The following is a 19,755-nucleotide window of genomic DNA, read 5'->3' as shown; positions in this document are numbered from 1 at the left end:
GCTTTGACAAAAGCAAACCTCTCATGAAGCGAACAACTAAAGGCTGTCCTGAGATCGGCTTACCTTCCACACGGTAATGGTATGCACTGATTGCACTAAGGTGAACCCTTACGGAGTTGGTCTTGAGACCAGACTCAGACAAGTGCAGAAGGTATTCAAGCAGGGTCTGTGTAGGACAAGATCGAGGATCTAGGGCCTTGCTGTCACACCAGACGGCAAACCTCCTCCATAGAAAGAAGTAACTCCTCTTAGTGGAATCTTTCCTGGAAGCAAGCAAGATACGGGAGACACCCTCTGACAGACCCAAAGAGGCAAAGTCTATGCTCTCAACATCCAGGCCGTGAGAGCCAGGGACCGGAGGCTGGGATGGAGAAGCGCCCCTTCGTCCTGCGTGATGAGGGTCGGAAAACACTCCAATCTCCACGGTTCTTCGGAGGACAACTCCAGAAGAAGAGGAAACCAGATCTGACGCGGCCAAAAAGGAGCAATCAGAATCATGGTGCCTCGGTCTTGCTTGAGTTTCAACAAAGTCTTCCCCACCAGAGGTATGGGAGGATAAGCATACAGCAGGCCCTCCCCCCAGTCCAGGAGGAAGGCGTCCGATGCCAGTCTGCCGTGGGCCTGAAGCCTGGAACAGAACTGAGGGACTTTGTGGTTGGCTCGAGATGCGAAGAGATCCACCAAGGGGGTGCCCCACACCTGGAAGATCTGTCGCACTACACGGGAATTGAGCGACCACTCGTGAGGTTGCATAATCCTGCTCAGTCTGTCGGCCAGACTGTTGTTTACGCCTGCCAGATATGTGGCTTGGAGCACCATGCCGTGACGGCGAGCCCAGAGCCACATGCTGACGGCTTCCTGACACAGGGGGCGAGATCCGGTGCCCCCCTGCTTGTGGACGTAATACATGGCAACCTGGTTGTCTGTCTGAATTTGGATAATTTGGTGGGACAGCCGATCTCTGAAAGCCTTCAGAGCGTTCCAGATCGCTCGTAACTCCAGAAGATTGATCTGCAGATCGCGTTCCTGGAGGGACCAGCTTCCTTGGGTGTGAAGCCCATCGACATGAGCTCCCCATCCCAGGAGAGACGCATCCGTGGTCAGCACTTTTTGTGGCTGAGGAATTTGGAAAGGACGTCTCAGAGTCAAATTGGACCAAATCGTCCACCAATACAGGGATTCGAGAAAACTCGTGGACAGGTGGATCACGTCTTCTAGATCCCCAGCAGCCTGAAACCACTGGGAAGCTAGGGTCCATTGAGCAGATCTCATGTGAAGGCGGGCCATGGGAGTCACATGGCCTGTAGAGGCCATGTGGCCCAGCAATCTCAACATCTGCCGAGCTGTGATCTGCTGGGACGCTCACACCCGCGAGACGAGGGACAGCAAGTTGTTGGCCCTCGCCTCTGGGAGATAGGCGCAAGCTGTCCGAGAATCCAGCAGAGCTCCTATGAATTCGAGTCTCTGCGCTGGGAGAAGATGGGACTTTGGGTAATTTATCACAAACCCCAGTAGCTCCAGGAGGCGAATAGTCATCTGCATGGACTGCAGGGCTCCTGCCTCGGACGTGTTCTTCACCAGCCAATCGTCGAGATATGGGAACATGTGCACCCCCAGCCTGCGAAGTGCTGCTGCTACTACAGCCAAGCACTTTGTGAACACACTGGGCGCAGAGGCGAGCCCAAAGGGTAGCACACAGTACTGGAAGTGACGTGTGCCCAGCTGAAATCGCAGATACTGTCTGTGAGCTGGCAGTATCGGGATGTGTGTGTAGGCATCCTTCAAGTCCAGAGAGCATAGCCAATCGTTTTCCTGAATCATGGGAAGTAGGGTGCCCAGGGAAAGCATCCTGAACTTTTCTTTGACCAGATATTTGTTCAGGGCCCTTAGGTCTAGGATGGGACGCATCCCCCGTTTTCTTTTCCACAAGGAAGTACCTGGAATAGAATCCCAGCCCTTCTTGCCCGGATGGCACGGGCTCGACCGCATTGGCGCTGAGAAGGGCGGAGAGTTCCTCTGCAAGTACTCGCTTGTGCTGGAAGCTGTAAGACTGAGCTCCCGGTGGACAATTTGGAGGTTTTGAGGCCAAATTGAGGGTGTATCCTTGCCGGACTATTTGGAGAACCCACTGATCGGAGGTTATGAGAGGCCACCTTTGGTGAAAAACTTTCAACCTCCCTCCGACTGGCAGGTCGCCCGGCACTGACACTTGGATGTCGGCTATGCTCTGCTGGAGCCAGTCAAAAGCTCGTCCCTTGCTTTTGCTGGGGAGCCGAGGGGCCTTGCTGAGGCGCACGCTGCTGACGAGAGCGAGCGCGCTGGGGCTTAGCCTGGGCCGCAGGCTGTCGAGAAGGAGGATTGTACCTACGCTTACCAGAAGAGTAGGGAACAGTCTTCCTTCCCCCGAAAAATCTTCTACCTGTAGAGGTAGAGGCTGAAGGCTGCCGGTGGGAGAACTTGTCGAATGCGGTGTCCCGCTGGTGGAGCTGCTCTACCACCTGTTCGACTTTCTCTCCAAAAATGTTATCCGCACGGCAAGGTGAGTCCGCAATCCGCTGCTGGATTCTATTCTCCAGGTCGGAGGCACGCAGCCATGAGAGTCTGCGCATCACCACACCTTGAGCAGCGGCCCTGGACGCAACATCAAAGGTGTCATACACCCCTCTGGTCAGGAATTTTCTGCACGCCTTCAGCTGCCTGACCACCTCCTGAAATGGCTTGGCTTGCTCAGGGGGGAGCGCATCAACCAAGCCCGCCAACTGCCGCACATTGTTCCGCATGTGTATGCTCGTGTAGAGCTGGTAAGACTGGATTTTGGCCACGAGCATAGAAGAATGGTAGGCCTTCCTCCCAAAGGAGTCTAAGGTTCTAGAGTCCTTGCCCGGGGGCGCCGAAGCATGCTCCCTAGAACTCTTAGCCTTCTTTAGGGCCAGATCCACAACTCCAGAATCATGAGGCAACTGGGTGCGCATCAGGTCTGGGTCCCCATGGATCCGGTACTGGGACTCGATCTTCTTGGGGATGTGGGGATTAGTTAAAGGTTTGGTCCAGTTCGCAAGCAATGTCTTTTTTAGGACATGATGCAAGGGAACAGTGGACGCTTCCTTAGGTGGAGAAGGATAGTCCAGGAGCTCAAACATTTCAGCCCTGGGCTCGTCCTCCACAACCACCGGGAAGGGGATGGCCGTAGACATCTCCCGGACAAAGGAAGCAAAAGACAGACTCTCAGGAGGAGAAAGCTGTCTTTCAGGCGAGGGAGTGGGATCGGAAGGAAGACTCTCAGACTCCTCGTCAGAGAAATATCTGGGGTCCTCTTCCTCTTCCCACGAGGCCTCACCCTCGGTGTCAGACACGAGTTCACGGACCTGTGTCTGCAACCGTGCCCGACTCGACTCCGTGGAGCCACGTCCACGATGGGGGCGTTGAGAGGTAGACTCCCTCGCCCACATCGGCGAAGCTCCCTCCGCCGACGTAGTCGGGGAGCCTTCCTGGGAGGCGACGGCAGCCGGCACCGCACGCGGCGCCGACGCAGGAGACCTCACCTCGGGCGATGGGCCAGCCGGCGCCACGCTCGACGGTACCGATGGCGCAAGCACCGCCAGTACCGGAGGGGTAGGGCGCAACAGCTCTCCCAGAATCTCTGGGAGGACGGCCCGGAGGCTCTCGTTCAGAGCGGCTGCAGAGAAAGGCATGGAGGTCGATGCAGGCGTCGACGTCAGAACCTGTTCCGGGCGTGGAGGCTGTTCCGGGCTTTCCAGAGTGGAGCGCATCGACACCTCCTGAACAGAGGGTGAGCGGTCCTCTCGGCGCCGATGCCTGCTGGGTGCCGACTCCTTCGGCGACCCAGAGCTCTCGGTACCGACATGGGAAGGGGACCGGTGACGATGCTTCTTCGACTTCTTGGGACGAAGCATGTCACCAGAGCTTCCCGGTACCGACGAGGAGGACGTAGAATCCAGCCGTCGCTTCCTCGGGGCCGAGACCGAAGAGGGTCGGTCTCGGGGGGGCTGTACCGCAGGAGCCCTCAGGGTAGGGGGAGACCCACCCGAAGGCTCACCGCCACCAGCAGGGGAATGGACAGCCCTCACCTGCACTCCAGACGAAGCACCACCGTCCGACGACATCAGCAGACGAGGTCCCGGTACCACCGACGTCGATGCAGCTGCCCGATGTCTCGGCGCCGATGCAGAGGGCCGATGCCTCGATGCACTCGATGCACTGGCCGCCAAGGTTGAAGGTCTGGACGCTGAAGACGTCGATGCACTCGATACCCCCGGTGCCAATGCCGACGAAGAGCCCGAGAACAAAATGTTCCACTGGGCTAACTTCGCTACCTGAGTCCGCCTTTGCAAAAGGGAACACAGACTACAGGCCTGAGGGCGGTGCCCAGCCCCCAGACACTGAAGACACGACGCGTGCCTGTCAGTGAGCGAGATTACCCGGGCGCACTGGGTGCACTTCTTGAAGCCGCTGGAAGGCTTCGATGTCATGGGCGGAAAAATCATTCCGGCGAAATCAAAAGACGAAATGGCGAAGTTTGGCACAGAAAAAAGGGAAATTTCGACCGGGGCCTAAGTAAGGCCTACCCCGACAACGAAAGAAAACTTAATGGGGCGAAAAAAACTCGAAGTAAAGGCAGGAAAAACCAAAAGTGGTTAATCCACAAATAATTTCTGGAGATTCTCACAGAAAATCGCGAAAAAACGACGCGCGAGGCCGACTTTTCGGGGCACGAACGGTACACATAACCGTACCAAGCGCGGAGAAAAGAAGACTGGCCGGCTCAAGCCGGTTTCGGGCAGGAACACGGCCGCGCATGCGCGGTGCGCATCGGCGCGCGAGGGCTAGCAAAGGACTTTGCTAGAAAAGTGTTCCGATTGGAGGGGCTGCCATGGACGTCACCCATCAGTGAGAACAAGCAGCCTGCTTGTCCTCGGAGAAAACTGTAATGCTTGAAGGCAGCAAATCCCCTAAAACAGCCTCCCTGTCTTGGTACATCCTCAACTTACAGGGCTCTCTCCGGGTCTCCACACTGTGCTATCATTCAGAAGAAGGGAAACTTCTTTTTTTTTCTTTTGTATTTTCTTTCTCTCCTCCCGTAAGGATAGTGTCTCCTATTTACCACTGCTAAATAGAAATGATCTGGCCTCAGTACAACTGAAAAACATTTTAAGGTACATCACACACCACAGGCCAGTGTAAAATTGGCATTCATGAATAATTCAAGGGCAAGGTGGCCACCAAAGCTGTTTCATACTTAAGTCTAGAGGATGTTTATAAGTTGTCCCATCAGTAGCAACTCCAGGATCTTGGCATGGATTATCACTAGGTTGCATTCTTTACGCATCAGCTGACAAAATTGTGTTTATTTGACTTCAGTAGAAGCAAGTGAACAGCTTAGAAGGTACATGAGCAGTGAGCTTTTACATCTATTAGAAATGATCTTTTCAAATATTGGCAGCCTGCAGCTTGTTTGTTAATTATTAATGTACTGGCTGCCCAGGATATCAGCAGTAGGAAAGGATGGAAAACTACTGAAATGATAATAGCAAAGGAAGCTGCAAAAACAATTTAAAACCAGCTCTCTAAAACTTTGTGTAGAAATAGGAGCTATGGCTATTGCAGAATCGAAATAACGGTGTCCAAACAAGAGATGCATTCCAAAATACGTGCACCCCCGAAATGTAGCAAAGACTGGTGTGTCTTAGAGAAATTTACTGCATCAATTTAGAGGCCAAAGAGGAGGGGAGGGAGCAGATGGGAGTGGCAGTGACCCTGATAACAATTTCGTATAGAACATAGTCTGAACTGGAAAGGCTTCCTAAAAACAACTTTATTGTATTCAAGCTCATTTCAAAGACTAATTCTCTGGCTGCAAACTCAGAAGTTTTACTAAATAAACCCCTTTAGACCTTCTTTTCATCAGCTCTAACTCCTTTCTTCCTCAAACTTCCCTTCATCCTATGCTCTTTCCCCTGTCATTGCTTTTACTTATTGGTGGCCATTTTTCTCATCCTCTTTTTACTTTCCTCAGAACTGTATCTCCTCTCTCTGTTAACTCTTCCATCTCATCTGTTCTGTGGCTCTAGCCCTCTTTGGTCTCCCCTCCCTTTCCCAGCCCTGCTCACTTTTCTTTTTCTTCTCATCCCCCTCCCAGGACAACCTGAAAACTTGCAGCATGGTTCAGCAACCTCACTGGTTTATTTCTTGTGTACCTTTCCATTTTTAAAAAGGCTCATAGGAAGACTGGAGGAGTAGAATCAACATAGAAGAAACGGCATTGCCCCATCCTGGAGAGGAATGCCATGGCAGTGGGAAAGGTGTCATTGAAAGCGATTCCAGATGATTTCCCAAGGTCTGCAGAGCAGAGATGGCATCCATCAAAGAAAAGTGAAGTGAATTCTGCAGCAGACTGGCTAATGTACTGAAGTGGGATTTTTAAAACTAGGGTCATTGGGGATGGGTGAAGAAAGCCCCCAGGTAAGTAAAATACTGGGCTATGATCTATTTGTGAAAGACAGGGTAGGAGGAAACAGAGAAGTGATGCTATAATATTAAAGCAACAGAACTGCATGAGTTATAAGATAAGGAGGAAGCACTGTAGGTTAATCTGGGAAAGAGGGAATAGAATATCTTTTTACACTGGTTTAATTTAGAGATCTCCTTTACAGGTTAAATAAATGAACAGGGACTTTACTGAAGACATTCATAATAGTGCTCTGAAAGAGAATGCGATACTGATAGATGATTTCAATATGTCAAGATGTTGACTGAAACTTCCCTGCTGCAGTGTTATCTTGAAGTAGACAGATACTGGATTCTCTACAGGAAGAACTGTTCCAACAGATTACGCTGGAATCCATGTGGGAAGGAAATATACTGGATCCAGTGCTTATGAATGGAGAGAGCGTTTCTGACATTGTAGTGGTGATCATCTGGGATCTAGTGATCACCGAATGGGTTCGTTCAATATTAGGACACGATGAGATGATTCAGTGAAAACTGAGGGTGTTACTTTGCCAAGAGTAGGGAATAACCTATGGAGCCGTTAGTTGGTTGGGAATATCTGGGGGAAGTAGAAAGGCAGTGGAGCTATTTTAAGAGCAACAAACCTTTTTGTTAGGAAAGTAAATAACACTAAGAGGCAAAGAAGGCTGATATGGTTTTAGAAAGTAGTAGACAAAAAGACAGGAATAAAAGGTAAACGTTAAACTACAAGACATTGCAGAAAGAGGAAGACAAGCAACAATACCTGCAAAGGCTAAGATAGTAAAGTAGTCAGGAAAGCAAAGATGCAAATGGAAGAAAATATAGGCCAAAGGAAAAATGGGGGGACAAGATATGTTAGTGATAGGAGGAAATGCAAAAGTGGACTTAAGGGTGAAGGGCAGGAATATATAGAAGTTGGTAAGGAATTTCTTAACAAATATTTCAGTTCTGTGTTCATAGATGAAGGGCCAGGGCAAAAGAAGTCCTTATATGGAAAGACCCCCCCCCCCAGTGGTAGTACCGCTAGACTACTGGTAGGGGTCACTAGCACCATGTTGGATCCCGGGGCCAGCAATGCTGGAGTGACTCCTGCCAGCCACCTAGACCACAGGGCTATTTTAACAGTACGAGTGCAGGGGAGCCTTCAGGCAGTTGGGGGACCTTGGGGGGGGGGGGCTATTTTGAACAGGGCTGGGGCTTCTGAGTAGTGGGTAGCCCTTAGAGGGGGAGGGCCCTTCGAGTGAAGATACTTGCTTGGGAGGACACTACTGGGCTACATAGACCAGTGAGGCATCTCAGGACTGAAAATGCAAGATATCTCACAATTTCACCATTGTCAGATACCCATTTTGCAGAAACTGTGGCAGCTACTTTTTCTATAGCTGGGTCGCTATTGTGGGATAAACTTCTTGGGCATTGCGGTTGTGTCCAACTTTGCAAAAGATTAAAAAGACATTGAAAACTAATTTGTTTTTGCAGGGTTTTGTCGATAAATGATGATATTATTTACCCCATTTTTATGTGAAAGTTTGATCTGCTGTGAGTTATTTGTTTAGATTTTATGTATGCTTTATCTGTAAGTGCATTACAACTTTTTTGTTTTCTTATATTGTTTTATTTATATAATCTTATTAGAGAAAGAAGAGCTTTCATCTTAGCAATAAAATATAAAGCAGTCCAGTGCAGATTATACTGCTACAGGATTAAATGCCAGACATACCAACACTGCAAACAAAATTTCAAGTAGCCCATTTATTTACAGTAACTTTATACAGTTTTTTTTTTAGAAATGTGCTAAGATAAGATCAGATATTTAATTTTCTCTGTAAGTATGTTGAACCTTTAATATAACATGCATGATATTGAGAAACCAGAATTCCTAAGACATATGACCCTAGGCTTACCTTGTGGCCTTCAAGGGAATTCCCAAAGATAACCTGGGACACATCTAGACCATCAAAGTGCCGGTTAGAAGGAAGACTTGCGTTTGCCAGGAAAACCAAGGTGGGGAAGATGTCTAAAATACTAAAGAAAAAGTAAACGTTTGGTAAGACCATCTCTGCTATATTCATAAGTATTGCCATATTGGGAAAGACCAAAGGTCCATCAAGCCCAGCATCCTGTTTCCAACAGTGGCCAATCCAGGTCACAATTTTTTTTTGTTACATTTGTACCCCGCTCTTTCCCATTCATGGCAGGCTCAAGGTGGCTTACATGGGGCAATGGAGGGTTAAGTGACTTGCCCAGGGTCACAAGGAACTGCCTGTGCCTGAAGTGGGAATCAAACTCAGTTCCTCAGTTCCCCAGGACCAAAGTTCACCACCCTAAACACTAGGCCACTCCTCCACTCCTGGCAAGATCCCAAAAAAGCACAAAACTTTTTATACTGCTTATCCCAGAAAGTGGATTTTCCCCAAGTCCATTTAATAATGGTCTATGGACTTTTCCTTTAGGAAGCCGTCCAAACCTTCCTCTGAGCAGATGCTAGCGTCCACAGCTGCTTTCTAGCCATGATTTCTGCAGGTTTGGTGAGATAATTTTATAAGGACTTACTGGCCTTCAAATATAGGCAACCTGGTAAAAGCTTACCCTCTAAAGATATGATAGAGGTCTCTAAAATAATGAGTGGAGTGGAATGGGTAGATGTGAAGCATCTGTTTACACTTTCCAAAAATACTAGGACTAGGGGGCATGCGATGAAGCTACAATATAGTAAATTTAAAACGAATCGGAGAAAATGTTTCTTCACTCAACATGTGATTAAACTCTGGAATTCGTTTCCAGAGTATGTGGTAAAGGCAGGTTAGCTTAGCCTTTTTAAAAAAGGCTTGGACAGCTTCCTGAAGGAAAAGTCTATATAGCATTATTAAATGGACTTGGGGAAAATCCACTATTTCTGGGATAAGCAGTATAAAAAATTTTGTACTTTTTTGGGATCTTGCCAGGTATTTGTGACCTGGATTGGCCACTGTTAGAAACAGGATGCTAGGCTTGATGGACCTTTGGTCTTTCCCAGTATGGCAATACTTAATAAGACCGTGCCTTCCCAGCTCAAGAGATTGTCAACAATTCATCAGTCATCAGGTTTATGCCCAGTGGTGTGCTGGTAAATTTTTAACAACAGGCTCTCTCCCCGGTCCACCTCTGCGCCCCCCCACGTCCACCCTTGCGCCCCCCCCCCCCTTCCACCTCTGTGCCGCCCCAAAATTGCAGAGCTGGCTATAGCCGGGGGGGCGGCAATGCATTACTCTCTCCAGGAAAAAAAAAATTAAATGATCCCAGGTTCCAATCTAATTCATGTTTAATGTGGGATAAAATGCCATAAAGTAAATAAATAAATATAAACTTTTAATGTTGAACACCCGATTCTCAAAGTGAACATATTCCAAACACTATAATGAAAATAAAATGATTTGTTTTCTACCTTTGTTGTCTGGTGACTGTTTTTCTGATCATGCTGGCCCAGTATCCGATTCTGCTGCTATCTGTCCTCTGAACTCCGTTTCCAGGGCTTCCTTTCCATTTATTTCTTTCCTTTCTTCTTCATTTCTGGTCCTCAACTTCTGCCTATTTTCTTCATCTATATGCAGTTTTTCTCCTCTCTTCCTTTTCCCTCATCTCATCTCCTTCCTCACTCTTCCCTCCCTTCCATCCATGTCCAGCATTTCTTCTCTCTCCCCTCCTCTCCCCTGCCCTCCATCCACCCATGTCCAGCGACCCTCCTCTCCCCTGCCCTATATGCACCTATATACCTAGCGACCCTTCTCTCCCCTGCCCTGCATGCACCCATACCCAGTAACCCTCCTTTCCCCTGCCCTCCATCCACCCAATCCAGCAGTGACCCTCCTCTCCCCTGCCCTCCATCCACAGCGACGACCCTTCTCTCCCCTCCATGATCCACCCATGCCCAGCGACGACCCTTCTCTCCCCTCCATGATCCACCCATGCCCAGCGACTCCCTAGTTCTCTCCCCTGCCACCCCCTCCCGAGTTGTTAATAGAATTCTCCTCCCTCCCGTCACCGATCTGACTCCTTTAATTCTTCGGGGCAGGCAGTCTTGCCTGCCCGCTGTAAGCACTGACTCAGTCCCCCGCTGGCGCTGCCGGTTCGCTCTTCAAAATGGCCGCCGAGACTTACAATGGCGAAGTCTCGCGAGGCCGCTTCTGGAAGTCTCGGCGGCCATTTTTAAAGCGCGAACCTGCAGCGCCAGCGGGGGAGAGTTAGCACTTGCAGCGGGCAGGCAAGAGTGCCTGTCCCAAAGAATTCGTCAGGTCGGTGATGTGAGGGAAGAGGGAGGGAGGAGAGCCGGCTCGCGGGTCTCAACAACCGGCTCGCAAGAGCCGAGCAAAGTTAACAAGCGGCTCTTGCGAGCCGGTGCGAGCCGGCTCCAGCACACCACTGTTTATGCCCATAAACTAAGGTGCCCTTTAATAAAACTTAGTGCGCACTACGGAATATTAGCATGCACTAAGGGGCCCTTTTATTAAGCAATGGTAAAAAGTGTCCTGCATTAGTTTTGGTGTATAAAATTGGGACGTGCTGGGCTATTTTTTACCGCAGTGGGAAAAAGGCCTTTTTTTTTTTAAATGGAAGATAAAACCAGGAGGCAGAGACCTTGTGAAGAACAGTGTTTATTATGAAATTAAAAGCTCCCTGGGAGCTTTTAATTTCATAATAAACACTGTTTTCTTCACAAGGTCTGCCTTCCGGTTTTATCTTCCATGCTGGATTTGGCGGACTGCCTGTCTTGTTGTTTTCTAACTTAAAAAAAATGTGGGCAGTAAATGGCCATACCCTAATAGTAAAATTAGCAAGTGGCTAGTTACTGCCTGAGCCCTTACCACTACGGCTATTTAGAAGGCGGTAAGGGCTCTCACGATACTCATGCGGTAATCAGGCAGTGTGGCTGAGCCACCAATTACTGCTGGAAATCCCCCCCATGGTAGAAAATTATTTTCTATCGTGAGAAATTGCGCTCACTAACTTCGGAACTACCGCGGGGCGCCCACGCTATCCTAGCAGTAGGGTTGAATTCGTGCGTGATACCCACGTGGTACCCTATCACAGCTTAGTAAAAGGGACCCCAAGTGCCACATGGCTCATAGGTATTAAACAGGACACAGCATTTAGCGTGCGCTAATGTCTGTTAATATGCATTAAAGCTTTAGTAAAAGGGCCAATGGCGTACTGAGGGCGGGGCGGTGGTCCCGCTGGAGGGGTGCAGAAAGCAGCCGCGCAGCTGTCGGCTCCGCTGGTTCCCTGTGCCCTCTGCTCCGCACAGGTTACTTTCTGTTCTGGGGCAGAGGGAGCAGGGAACCAGCAGAAACGACAGCCGCGCGGCTGCTCCCAGCAGGTAATGCACCTGGGTGTGTATGTATGTATGTATGTGTGTGTGTATGTATGTATGTATGTGTGTGTGTATGTATGTATGTATGTATGTATGTGTGTGTGTGTGTGTTGTGCTGCACACCCGGGGGTAGACGGATGCCACTGCACCCGGTGGGGGTGGGGGTGTGTGTGCGCGCAGCGGTGATCCGCCCCGGGTGGCAGTTGACCAAGGATTGCCACTAAAAAGGGCTCCTAAATGTGCTATACAAGACAGAAGCTGAATATTTCATCTGAAGTCAGCAATATTTCAGAATGTCACAATATGTTTGCAAAGACAGAAATATTGGCAGAGAGAAAGTCACTCATTGTTTACCATAACAAAGTTAAAAACAAAACTGTTTTTTTTTTCTTTCTTGGCACCGCTTTAGTTCTTTCAACTTTGGGAGGAATTTTTTCAACCCTGCAGCAAGCTAGAAAGGGACTTCTTGAAAAATCTGCCACTGGAGCACTCGGGTTTTACAGAACTGCTGACACTGCAGCAGTGTGAAACACAGTTTCACTTCCACTAGGCAGCTCCCAGGACAGGAAATGCTCGAGTACAAGGAAGTTCATGTTTGCACAGAATAACATCCTACTCAGACCATGCTGGAGTTTTTGTATATCATCTACTTTTAAGTCTAAAAATATCACACTTTGGCCAAAGCTAACACTCTAATGATTTCATCACCTTTTGAATAGAAATGTTTTTCGCTGTGTGGGAAAAACTAACATTGCGTTCTAAAAATTGGAATAGTTTTAAAACACTTAGGGGTCCCTTTATTAAGCCGCGTAGGCGCCTACGCACGCCCAACATGCACCAATTTGGAACTGTTGCCTGGCTACCGTGTGGCCCGAGTGGTAATTTCATTTTGTATGCGCGTCGGAAATTTTCCGGCGTGTGGCTCTAACCAGTCGCTAATCGGCATTGTACGCACACTGATCATATAAAAAGCAACAAAGCAGTGGAATCAAATGCATTTATTTGTAACTAGTAAAAAAGGCCCATTTCTGACAGAAATGAAACGGGCGCTAGCAAGGTTTTCCTCGGAGTGTGTATGTTTGAGAGAGTGTATGTGAGAGTGACTATGTGTGTGAGAGAGAGTGAATGTGCGAGTGTGTGTGTGTGAGAGAGAGAGAGAGAGAGAATGAGTCTGGGTGCGAGTGTATCTGTGAGAGAGAGTGTGTGTGTGAGAATGAGAGTGTGTGCAAGTGCATATGTGAGACACAGTGTGAGACAGAGAGAGTGTGTTTCACACAGATACAGTGTGTGCGAGAGAGAGAGTGTGTGTGACACACAGACTGTCTGTGAGACTGAGTGTATGAGACCAAGAGAGTGTGTGAGTGACTGTGTGACACATAGAGAGTGAATGTGATACAGTGTGAGACATAGAGTGTGTGAGAGACAGTGTGTGAGAGTGAGAGAGAGAAAGACATTGACTGTGAGAGAGAGAGAGTGTGTGTGTGACAGAGATACCTCCCCCCCCCTCTGGTGTCAGGCCCCCCCTCTCTCTCTGGTGTCTGAACTCTGGCTGTACTTCAAGGAACTGACCAATCCTATTTAATAGAATGCACCTCCAACATTCTGAAGCTGAGAAACCTCGTGTGGTTGGTCACTTCTGCTTGTGACAAACCCGGAAGTACGTGATGTCAATTCAGGAGATGGATACAGAGAGCAGGAATGCCTCAGCCATGCAGTTAGCTTCAGAATGTTGGAGGTGTGTTTTATTATATAGGATAATGCCTGACGTGGCCACATTTCGCCCTCAGGCTGCGTCAGGGGTACAAACTATCAAAAATGTATATAAATATATCATGTACACTAATAGTGGGATGAGAACCGTTATTCCAAAAATCTAGTTCCACTTATCTGCTACTTCCAACTGAACTGATATGCATTAACGTTATACTGTTTTGTAAGCAGTTGTGTGCCTTTTTGTTTTTTTGTTTCACACACTGATCATTACCGCCCGGGTGGTGGTAAGGTCTCAGGCCCAAAATGGGCGCGTGCCAATTTTCATTTTGCCGCACGTCCATTTTCAGCCCCCCATCCCCCAAAAAGGCCTTTTTTTGCAGGTGCGCTGAAAAATGAACCTCTGCGCGTCCAATACACGTGTCTACACCAGCACAAGCCACTTTTCGGCACACCTTAGTAAAAGGACCCCTTATATTATAAACCCTTCACTGACTACGGATACACAAAACCAGCAAATTCAGGCAGGAAATTCTTTTGCTGCTTGGAACAGTAGTAACAGCTTCTTGGGGAACGTTCACTATGATGTCTCAGGCTCTCAGCACTTCACTAGAAAGTTACAAACGGTATGAACACAATGCCCAGACTGCGGACAAAGCTCATTCCGTATAGTCCCAAGCAAATCTACTGGTTGTCCCCTCATTCCAACAACTCTGTAATGATTTTGTCTGTACAAGCATATTTAATGTTATAGGTACAACTCTCCTTCCCTTCCACCATAGAATAGAACAATCCCTAAAAAATGGTAAGGCCAACTTACAAACTTATTTACCGACGCTTTTCCCCCCAATTTGCCCACCTGAAACAGACTAGATGATGTTTTATTTTGACTTAATTTGATATGATTTTATTAATTCAGACTTAGGCTTGGGATTTATCCCTAATTTATTACTTAAGTTTGGTTGTTCTTATTTCCTCCTGTTTTCTCGTACAGCTATTCCTTTCCTCTACTACAATGGAGTTCCTTTTGTTTTTATCCTATTGAGAATTAATATTGTATACCGCAGAGAAAGCTTTTACTTACAGGTGGTAAATCAGGCATTTATTAAACTTGAAACTTGCTGTGTTTGAACTTGTCAGAGGTGATTCTATGACAGGGTTGCCTGGTAGGCACCTGTTCTATGAAGGAACATAAACTCTTACTGTCTTTTCTAGAATACCTGCATTACCAAGTAGGTATATACCAGGGGCGTGGCTACGGGGGGACACGGGGGCCCGGGCCCCCACAAATTTCCTCTGGGCTCCTGGTTTGGCTGTCGGGGGTCCCCAACCTTCGCCAGCCGAAGCCTTCTTCAGCGCCGGTCTCTGGCACAGCCGCGTTTGCGGCCCTGCTCTTCTTTCTTCTTGCTCCTCCTGTGCACGCTGACGCTCCTTTACGTGAAACTGAGAAGGAGCGTCAGCATGCACAGGAGGAGCAAGAAGATAGAAGAGCAGGGCAGCAAACGCGACTGCGCTGGAGACGGGCGCTGAAGAAGCTTCGGCTGTCGGGGGTTGAGGACCCCCGCCAGCAAAGGTATTTGTTTTTGCAGGGGGAGCGAAGAGGCGGTGAGGGGAAGTGGCGACGAGGCGAGGCATGGCAGGGGGGGCGGCACTCAAAATGTGCCCCCAACCTCGGGCTCTGGCCCTCTCCCACCTGTAAGCTAGTTTGTTTGTTTGTTTAGGGGTCCTTTTACTAAGCTGCGGGAAAAAGGGCCCTGCGGTAGTGGTAAGGGCCATTTCTCCAGCAAGCCAGGGCCATTTTACCGCAGCGGATAAAAAGCCCTCCCAAAATGGCCATGCTGTAAGATAACCCCTACCGTGTGGCCATGCAGTGGGGAGCATTTACCACCACCCATTGAGGTGGTGGTAAGGGCTCCCGCAGTAACCCGGGTTAGCGCTGTGCTATACTAAAAATTTTCGGAACTGCCGGAAATGGCATGCGCTCCAGCCGGAACTACCACCGACGGCCACGTTGGGCTGGCGGTAGTTCTGATTTAGCACGCGGCAAGCCCGCGTTGGGCTTACTGCCGCTTTGTAAGACCCCCTTTATTTATTAAGATTTATTTACAGTCTTTTTGAAGGAATTCACTCAAGGCGGTGTACGGCAAGAATAAGTTAAACATAAGCAACAGACAACTACAGCAGTAAAAATATTTAAATAACAATACATAGTATACTACAATACAATGTCAACACAATAAATCATTTTAATAGACAGTATAGGGCGTAAGCAAAGATGGAGTATATAAATAGATAAAAGTGGGTAACTGGAGTAAGAAAATAAGGGACTAGTTTAAAGAAATTTCAAATTATTATTATTTCTGCATCTGAACCCCACATTTTCCAATCAAAATTGTTGGTTCAATGTGGCTTACATTTTACATCAATTAAAACGAGGTTAGACAGGTGCTTGAACATTATCTTAGCTAGGGTAGGAGTGGATAAACATGTCTTGCTATATAATATGTGCAGCCAACGTCATTTGCTTTTTCTGTTAAATGCCTGGTTGAAAAGCCAAGCTTTCACCTGCTTCCTGAAGTAGAGATAGTCTTGTGTTAAGTGAAGCAAACTTTAATTTAATCTTGATATACTGTCCTTCATATAATCAGAGTGGTTTGCAATCACTAAAAACTAAAATATCACAATTGAAAAGAAAGGAATCAGGAACTCCAACTCAAAGATGGATTTGGATAGGCTTCAACAGCAACTCCAGTAATATCACAATCATTGTTGATTTAATCTAGAGAATGAATGTGACTGTTGGGCAGACTGGATGGACCATTCAGGTCTTTATCTGCCATCACTTACTATGCTACTATGTAATGAGACAAGCTGAGGCAAACATTGCAGCATCATAATTCCGAGCCAGTTGAGAAAGCATTTGTAAATAAGTGAGTTTTTAAAGTAATCCTAACGTGCGTAAGTTTGTTCAATACGAAGAGCAAAGAGCAGGGCATTCCATGAAGATGGAACCAAGGAGAAGAAAGCTAAATTGGCAGTGAATTGGAGACTACTGTATGCAACAGAAGAACAGTTAACTGGTTTTGGTTAAGGATCCTTCTCAAACGACCTGACATCAAACTCTTACTAGAACAAGTAAACATTGAACTCTTTTTTATTGGTTTCTATATCACATTGTCATTATTGAATGCTACACATTACCCTTGTTCCTAAATAACTGAAACGAATTGTATATATATTTTCTCTAAGTTGTACTACATTTTCTGTTCTTGAAATACAACAACATTCTGCAATTCTCATTCCGGAAATGGTGATCACCATTACGGCTTATTGTAAGCCACATTGAGCCTGCAAAGAGGTGGGAAAATGTGGGATACAAATGTAGCAAATAAATAAATAAATGACTGTAAGGAGCCTGAGGGGCAATAAGGAATGATCAAAGATGATAAATAAGATGGAATCTGTGTGTAGAGTATTTTCTGAGTAAGGATTAAGATTTTATATTGTATTCAATATGTGATAGGAAGCCAATGATATTGTTTAAATATGGGAGAAATATGATTGAATCGACGAAGTCCAGTAAGAATACGAATAGCTGCGTTTTGGATGAGCTGTAATCTTATAATTTGTAAAAATGGGAGGCCTGCATAAACGATGTTATAGTAGTCAAGTTTTGAGATAAGTAATGCATGAAGTAGTATTGAACAAGCCTCATTAACCAAGAAAGGGCGAAGAATACATAGGAACATAACACGGAAGCAATTCGAGGGGAGAAAAAGGTGGGAGCCTGGAAAATCTGCTCAGAAATCATTTTCACCTAAGCGTATTCTATATTTGGGCGCAGTATATAGAATACGCTTAAGTTGACATCCCAGTGCCTAAAACTGCATGCATCTATTTATACCAACGAAAATGGGGCATAAATCCCTGTGCGTACATTTACATGGACTGCTCCATATTCTATAGCAATGCACACAAATTTGGGAACACCCACTTTTGGATGTGCACATTAAATTTAAGCGCAGTGAGTTTCAGCATACGCTTAGGCAGTTATGCTCAAAAATTCTAATTATTGACGATTAGTGTTTATTATTGCTTGTTAAGTGCTGCTAACAACGCTGATTGGCTTATTAAGCCAATTAAGTGATACACGTTGTTATGGAATACGCTTACATTTAGGTGCGCAACGCTAGGCGCGATATATAGAATCCAGCAGATAATGAGCAACCTCTGTAGGCGAGACTCAAAGGTAACCCCCTTTAAATATCTTTTCTGCAATGAGAAAAAAATGCCCTTGCACACTTTGAGGAGGGAAAGGTGACTTGTGGAATGCCTCAGAGATTGATCTTGATTAACATCTTTGCAAGCAATACTGTGCAGGAATCAACTATAGCTACGTAAAGCAAAGTTCCACGTTAGGAGTCACTGAAAAAGAAAGTGATCTCGGCGGTCTTGTTGATAATACGTTGAAACCCTCTGCTCAGTGTGCTGCGGCGGCTAAGAAAGCAAATAGAATATTAGGTATTAGGAAAGGAATGAAAAACAAAAATGAGGATGTTATAATGCCTTTCTATCGGTCCATGGTACAACCGCACCTCGAATATTGTGTTCAATTCTGGTCACTGCATCTCAAAAAAAGATATAGTGGAATTAGAAAAGGTACAGAGAAGGCCAATGAAAATGATAAAGGGGATGGGATGACTTCTCTATGAGGAAAGGCTAAAGTGGCTAGGGCTCTTCAGCTTGGAGAAAAGACGGCTCAGGGGAGATATGATACAGATTATAAAATAATGAGTGGAGTAAAACGTGTAGACGTGAATCATGTTTACTCTTTCCAAAAATACTAGAACTTGGGGGGCATGCGATGAAGCTACAAAGTAGTAATTTTAAAACGAATCGGAGAAAATTGTTCTTCCCTCAACATATAATTAAACTCTGGAATTCGTTGCCAGAGAATGTTGTAAAGGCGGTTAACTTAGCAGGGTTTAAAAAAGGTCTGGACAGCTTCATAAAGGAAAAGTCCATAGACCATTATTAAATTGACTTGGGAAATTCCACTGCTTATTTCTGGGATAAGCAGCATAAAATGTATTGTACTGTTTTGGGGATCTTGCCAGGTACTTGTGACCTAGATTGGCCACTGTTGGAAACAGGATGCTGGGTTTGTTGGACCTTTGGTGTGTCCCAGTATGGCAATACTTATATACTTAAGTAGCGCTTTGGCCAACGTGCGCAGTTTGCTTTGTGGTTTGGACATAGTGTGATGCAATGCTTTAGAAGCTATTCTAGTTAGCTTTGATATTGAAAAAGCTTTTGATACGATCTCTTGGTCTTATCTTTGGGAAGTCTTATATTGCTTTGGCTTTCGGGGGCCAATTTTAGATAAAATTAAACTTCGATATGCTTATATGCTTAGCGTATCTGGGTTTAAAAAAGGTTTGGACAATCGGATCACGTGATGCACGGCTAGAGAGAAGGTGTCGTCGTGCGGAGCTCCCGCCCTCCCCGCGCCGTTTTTCGCCCATAAATATCCTATTTCGCCGCATTCAAAAGCGAGGATAACAACGGCGATCCGAAACATCGGGGTATCGCGAAATACTAAAACGGAGCTTGGCAGAGGTGCGATGGCGGCTAAACCCCCCAAAAAGGAAAACATGCGGACCCGTACAACAGATTCCAAGATGGCGGACGGAGACGGAGACGGCCCGAGGTCGGTGAGTTCGGCGTGGGCCGCGGAGGTGGCAGCGGAAGTCTCAGCTATGTTGGGGGCGTCAGTGGATCACAAATTACAAGCGATCAAAGAACAATTAGGAGGCATCGACGCGAAGTTGGAAAACATCCAGTCAGACTTTTCACAATATAAGCAGCGTTTATCTGATGTGGAAGATCGAGTGCAGCAGCATGAGACAACACAAAAAGACCTGGAGAGCAAGGTAGAACGGCTGGAGAGTAAGCTGGAGGACCTGGAAAATAGGGCTCGCAGGAGTAATATAAGAATGATTGGGTTGCCTGAGAAGATCAAAGACGCAGAATTAAGAGACTTTCTAGAAAACTGGCTACCAAAAATCCTACCTTTACAACTGCCTGCTGGGCCTTTAAGAATAGAACGTGCTCACCGGCTGGGGCCTGGAAATTCGAAGGACCCCCGCCCAAGAGTCGTCATTTTCAAAGTCTTGAACTTTGCCCACAAACAGGAAATTTTTCGGGCG

General features: G+C 46.9%; 1 protein-coding gene and 1 long non-coding RNA gene across 8 annotated transcripts in view; one reads left to right on the top strand and one right to left on the bottom strand.

The window, feature by feature from the left end:
- LOC115473482 overlaps positions 1-12,816 on the top strand; it is a 32,238-nt gene extending 19,422 nt beyond the window's left edge. The window contains exons 2-3 of the long non-coding RNA XR_003942666.1: positions 6,234-6,480; positions 12,246-12,816. This is a non-coding gene — a long non-coding RNA (uncharacterized LOC115473482). The remainder of the gene's footprint in view (positions 1-6,233; positions 6,481-12,245) is intronic.
- Positions 1-19,755, bottom strand: part of ARSG (arylsulfatase G) — a 173,370-nt gene that overhangs the window by 11,708 nt on the left and 141,907 nt on the right. For all 7 annotated transcript variants that reach the window (XM_030208469.1, XM_030208465.1, XM_030208467.1 and 4 more), the window contains one exon: positions 8,394-8,514. In XM_030208469.1, coding sequence (XP_030064329.1) covers positions 8,394-8,514 — 121 coding nt within the window. The remainder of the gene's footprint in view (positions 1-8,393; positions 8,515-19,755) is intronic.

This window comes from Microcaecilia unicolor, chromosome 6, assembly GCF_901765095.1.
Source record: "Microcaecilia unicolor chromosome 6, aMicUni1.1, whole genome shotgun sequence".
Classification (NCBI taxonomy): domain Eukaryota; kingdom Metazoa; phylum Chordata; class Amphibia; order Gymnophiona; family Siphonopidae; genus Microcaecilia; species Microcaecilia unicolor.
Note: the sequence above shows the minus strand (reverse complement) of the source record. Positions and strands in the feature narration are given on the sequence as shown.